The following is a 5,419-nucleotide window of genomic DNA, read 5'->3' as shown; positions in this document are numbered from 1 at the left end:
GGCCTTGTACAGCTTTACCAACATACAATTTATCGCCAGCACTGCAACAACTAGTCACTGGGGGCACACGCACATGTACTGTATGTTTAATGTCTCCCACTTTTTGGCTATGTTGGGTTACAACTCAGTCTGCGGCTCAGAGGGATTCATTCTCCTGCTCTCCCAGGATCTAATTTTCACTTGCATGGCTGGATGCCAAGCCTTGGATATTACTATAAGAAGTGAGATGAGATCATTATGAGTTTGGTGTTAGTGGTCAATAACAGGCAGCAATGCCACTATTACTTTTTTACGGGTCTGCCTAATTAATGGGTTTTAGAAACCATAGCAGGGAAAACCATTTGCATGTGCATGGTTGTATAACCTCAGAAAATGGTGTTAATGTGATGGTAGTATCACCATTGGCTGCAATATAGCAATTCCCTGATGGAGTCCAATGGGATTTTGGAATGGGGAATAACGGTAATCCCATAATTAGACATAGACGCTACTTTTACCACCAGACAGTAAATCCACTTGGTGGTGTCACACTTGGACATGCCGATACTGCAGAGGAACGATGTGTGCTTGCACCAACCACCTCAGCTTTCAAATACTCCCCTAGAAGAGAACAGAGTGTGTTAGAAGAATAAGCAGGCCAGGCCAGGAGAGGGTGTCCTCATAGGGCACAGAGGCAAAAAATACCAGGGCAGCAGAAATGCAGTTGAACAGAGGTGGGGCTGGGGAGAGACAAGAAACAATCACCACCCAGGTGCACAGACCCATCGAAGAACCTCTGTACACATCAAGCTGGACAGCCCAACAAGTAAGAAAAAGCATAAAATGTATACTGGGGTTTGCAGGCAGGAACTGACATTGGGCGAGATGACCCTGGCTTCTGAAGGCTGCAGCAGATATGTGTCACAGAGACAAAGCAGGAGTAGGCAGAATCACTGGAGTCCTGACAGGCTGATGAAATACCAATGGCAAATGAGGTTCCAAGGAGAAGGGGGTGTGGCTTAGTCTTCTTGATGATATCTGGGTTTGTGCCAAGAAAGTTAGGGTTAACCCTTGCTTTACATCTAGAGAGCACTAAGAACTGTGGAGCCAGTCACCTGGGAGAAGACCTGTGCGGTTTCCCGACAGGAAGTATTAGCACTACAAACTCTGCCGGACTCATAAGGCTGAGATGGAGCTATCACAGGCTGAGATGGAGCTATCGCAGGCTGAGACGGAGATATCGCAGGCTGAGATGGAGCTATCACAGGCTGAGATAGAGCTATCGCAGGCTGAGATGGAGCTATCGCAGGCTGAGATGGAGCTATCGCAGGCTGAGATGGAGCTATCGCAGGCTGAGACGGAGCTATCGCAGGCTGAGACGGAGATATCACAGTCTGAGATGAAGCTATCGCAGGCTGAGATGGAGCTATCACAGGCTGAGATAGAGCTATCGCAGGCTGAGATGGAGCTATCGCAGGCTGAGATGGAGCTATCGCAGGCTGAGATGAAGCTATCGCAGGCTGAGATGGAGCTATCACAGGCTGAGATAGAGCTATCGCAGGCTGAGATGGGGCTATCGCAGGCTGAGATCGAGCTATCGCAGACTGAGATAGAGCTATCACAGGCTGAGATAGAGTTGTCGCAGGCTGAGATAGAGCTATCGCAGGCTGAGATAGAGCTATCACACTTGCCCACATCACAGGCTATTGTGGCTGCCTTGGTTGGCTATGTGGTTGTGGGGCAGTATGTATAATTCATCCTTCCCGCTCTATGTGATTTAGGGGAAAGTTTGGGCTTCGCCCACTTACCACACTTTCCTATCTCTCCATCTGTGTCTGTCTGTACTGTTGCAGGAAGGCTCCTAACATGCAATAGTTCACTTTCCTAGCTGGCTGTTTAACCCAAGATAATGTTTGGGACAGAATGCTTTAATGGCCACCCACCCCCCTTTGCTTTCGGGAATCCTTACCTTGTATTGTATTTACAATAAGCTTGTAGGGAAGCCTGATTGATGTCGCCCCAATACCTGGCTGTTATGCCACAGGTCGGATTTTAGGCTGGGCTTCATATGTAAATTGCCCAGTTAGGTGCCTTACTCTGGATGGGGTACAAGTATATATTACTGTATTTTTAATGACCCCTTCTCTTATATAGCAAGGGTTTGATTTTAGGCTGGGTTTGTAAGTTTCATTCCTTGCTCCCCTCTCCTTGGCTGTCATGCTGCAGTTTGGATTTTAGGCGTCCGTGCATACTGTGCTCCCCTGGCTGGCTGCAGTGCCTGGTCAGGACGTGGCTGCTGCTGGGATGGGAATCCTTGTGCCCAAGAGGGGAGTCACTCTCATTGAGGTCCCACTTGTCTATATCTCCCACATCAGAGGCTAACCAGACCCAAAGCATTGCAGTCTGTGGTGATGCGCCTCGGAGCCCGCAGGGGGTGATGGGTGCACCTGTGGTCGGGGGCCCTGAGAGCCGAGGCAGCGGGCCGGCCCCTTCTTGCTCGGCTGTCAAAGGCGCCGAGCGTGAATGAACGCGAGCCGCTGTTCGGAGACGCGGCGCATCACCGCTGCACTCACCTGTTAGGATACCCGATCCCGAAGGGGGGGGACGAAGGCGCAGGCACTCCATGGCGGCAGGGGGGCGACCCGCCCTTCAGCATGGCGTGCCCCGCGGCGGCCCCAGAGCAGGTCGCGGCTGGAAGGCGCCCAGAGCCCGCCTATATCCGACACAATCACGATCACGTGATCGCCTCAAACGTTCCCCAGGACTCCGGAAGCAAGGATTGGATCACGCTGGCACGGCAGCCTTTAAGGGAGGCGGGACAATACCTCAGCGGCTAATGGGATATATCTCCAGAAAACCAGAAGACAAGAAACCGGGAGGCGAGGAAAAACATCCGTTGGCAGCACCAGGATATAACCAGCCGCAATGCTACGAGTGCAACGAATGGGGCCATATAGCCAGGTTCTGCCCCAGAAGGAGACCAGCCGAACCGATGGACATATCGGATACCTGAGCCCTGGGTCGGAGGAGAGCATCCCGGGTCCCTATGTGGTAGACATTAGGGTGGATGGCAGACCATCGCGCGCTCTACTCGACAGCGGCAGCCGGCAGACCGCCATATCACCAACCGTGAGTAACACTCCCTACTTATCTAATATAACAGTACCTATTAGATGTATCCATGGGGACGTAAAGTGTCATCCAATGAAGAATGTGGTGGTAGAACTAAACGACACAACCACTCCCTTGAGGGCTGCCGTCCTACTTCCGTGTCTGCCTGCCCTGGTAGTGATAGGGACCGACCTGCCTGGATTTGAACAGGCCTTGAATGCCCTGGAGGAAAAGAAGAAGATTCCGCACGGTTCCGACGCCCCAGCGTCAGACTCTGCTTCCCTGGCCCCCCTGGCAGGACGGAAAAGACGAACCTGGATGGAATGATATCAGGCTAGTTACATGACCAGACCCATCGACTGGAGTTTGGAGGAGAATGAAGACACCATTAGGGGGGAGACCCTAACTGACCCGGCTCTATGGGTAGCACGAGAAAGGGCAACACAAGAAGGGGAACCGGATCTAAATAGGGGACCAGGGTTCCTACTACGCCGGGGTCTGCTATATCGAAGATATAAGGGCGAGGATGAGGTCGCTAAGGAGCAATTGGTGCTACCAAAGAAACATTGTGCCATAGTTGTACAACTGGCTCACAACCATCCCTGTGGCGGCCATATGGCTTCCCTCAAGACCCAGCAAAACCTATTGAAGCGGTTTTATTGGCCGGGCATTTATGGGGAAGTGGCGCAGTTCTGTAAAAATTGCCCTACATGCCAATTGACCAGCGGTGTCCTACCAGCAAAGGCGCCTCTCATAGCGGTTCCCTTCCAGAGGATCGGCATGGATATCGTCGGTCCTTTGGAACCTGCTAGCAGGGGGTATAGATATCTGCTAGTGATCGTCGACTATGCCACCCGATACCCAGAAGTGTTTCCCCTAAAGGGGACATCCGCCAGGATTCTGTGTGATCAGCTTATCCCATTTTTTGCACGAGTGGGGTTGCCTTCGGAAATAATCACAGACCAGGGTACGAATTTCATGTCCGTCCTCCTACAGCAAGTATATCAGCGACTCCAGATCAAACAGATGAGAACCTCAGTATACCATGCCCAGACAGATGGACTGGTTGAACGGTATAACCAGACCATCAAGAAAATGCTGAAAAGGGTGACAGGGCCGGACGCAAAGAATTGGGATTGGGTGTTGCCTCTGGTGTTTATGGTATTAAGGGACACACCCCAATCTTCCACTGGTTTCTCCCCCTTCGAACTTCTATTTGGAAGACAACCCAGGACGATATTGGATCTGGTTAAGGAAGAATGGGAAGCCAGCGAGGAGGTGTCTCTTACTAAATACACTGAGGAGCTAAAAAACCATCTGACGGCTCTGCATACCTTGGCCGAAGCCAACCTCAGCCAGGCTCAAACGACCCAAGAGAAGAACTATAATAAGGGGAGCCGAATGAGGACCTTCAAACCTGGAGACCAAGTACTGGTACTCCTACCTACCTCTGCGAACAAGTTATTGGCCAGATGGAGAGGGCCGTACAAAATCACGGACATACTCAGCCCAGTGACTTATCGGGTGCATCAACCTGACAGGACCACAACCGACAAGGTATATCACATCAACCTTCTGAAGGAGTGGAATGATCCACGTCTGGGTGCATTGGCAGAACCCGAGGAACCAGAATCAGAGGAAACCGTGAACACCGTTCCTGATACCCTCGAAGCCATCAATTGGGGCGAAGTCCTTTCCCCGAACATGAAATCAGACGTCGTGGACAAGTTATCTCCCTATGCCGATGCCTTTTCTACGTTACCCGGTCGGACCAGTGTATTGGAACACGGAATCAACACAAACCATAAGGCTTAGGCCATATCGAATCCCCAAAGCTAAGCGAAGAGTTATCAGTTCGGAAGTAGACGAAATGCTACGGATGGATATCATTGACCCATCCAACAGCGTATGGTCATCCCCCATAGTGTTGGTTACCAAGCCGGACGGGTCCGTCCGCTTCTGTATGGACTACAGACAACTAAACACGATTTCTCAATATGAAGCGTATCCTATGCCGCGGATGGACGAGCTCTTGGAAGGCTTCGGAGTGGCCCTCTTTCTAAGCACCTTAGATTTAACCAAGGGATATTGGCAGATCCCCTTGCGTTCCCAGGACAAGGAGAAAACTGCCTTTTCCACACCAAGGGGTCTCTATCAATACAAGGTTCTGCCCTTTGGACTACACGGCGCCCCCGCCACGTTCCAAAGGTTAATGGATATCATTTTACGACCACATGACGGATATGCGGCTGCTTATCTGGATGACATTGTGGTGTAAAGCAAGTCCTGGGAAGCCCATCTGATTCATCTGGAACTGGTGGTGGCCGAT

General features: G+C 51.2%; 1 protein-coding gene across 1 annotated transcript; it reads left to right on the top strand.

The window, feature by feature from the left end:
* The first annotated feature begins 1,168 nt into the window (after positions 1 to 1,168).
* LOC138514455 (tropomyosin-2-like) lies at positions 1,169 to 1,732 on the top strand. The gene has a single exon (XM_069629961.1). The coding sequence runs from the start codon at positions 1,169 to 1,171 to the stop codon at positions 1,730 to 1,732; it is 564 nt and encodes a 187-aa protein (XP_069486062.1).
* Positions 1,733 to 5,419: the final 3,687 nt, after the last annotated feature.

Source organism: Ambystoma mexicanum, chromosome 12 (genome assembly GCF_040938575.1).
Source record: "Ambystoma mexicanum isolate Mex_15411 chromosome 12, UKY_AmexF1_1, whole genome shotgun sequence".
NCBI lineage: Eukaryota > Metazoa > Chordata > Amphibia > Caudata > Ambystomatidae > Ambystoma > Ambystoma mexicanum.
Note: the sequence above shows the minus strand (reverse complement) of the source record. Positions and strands in the feature narration are given on the sequence as shown.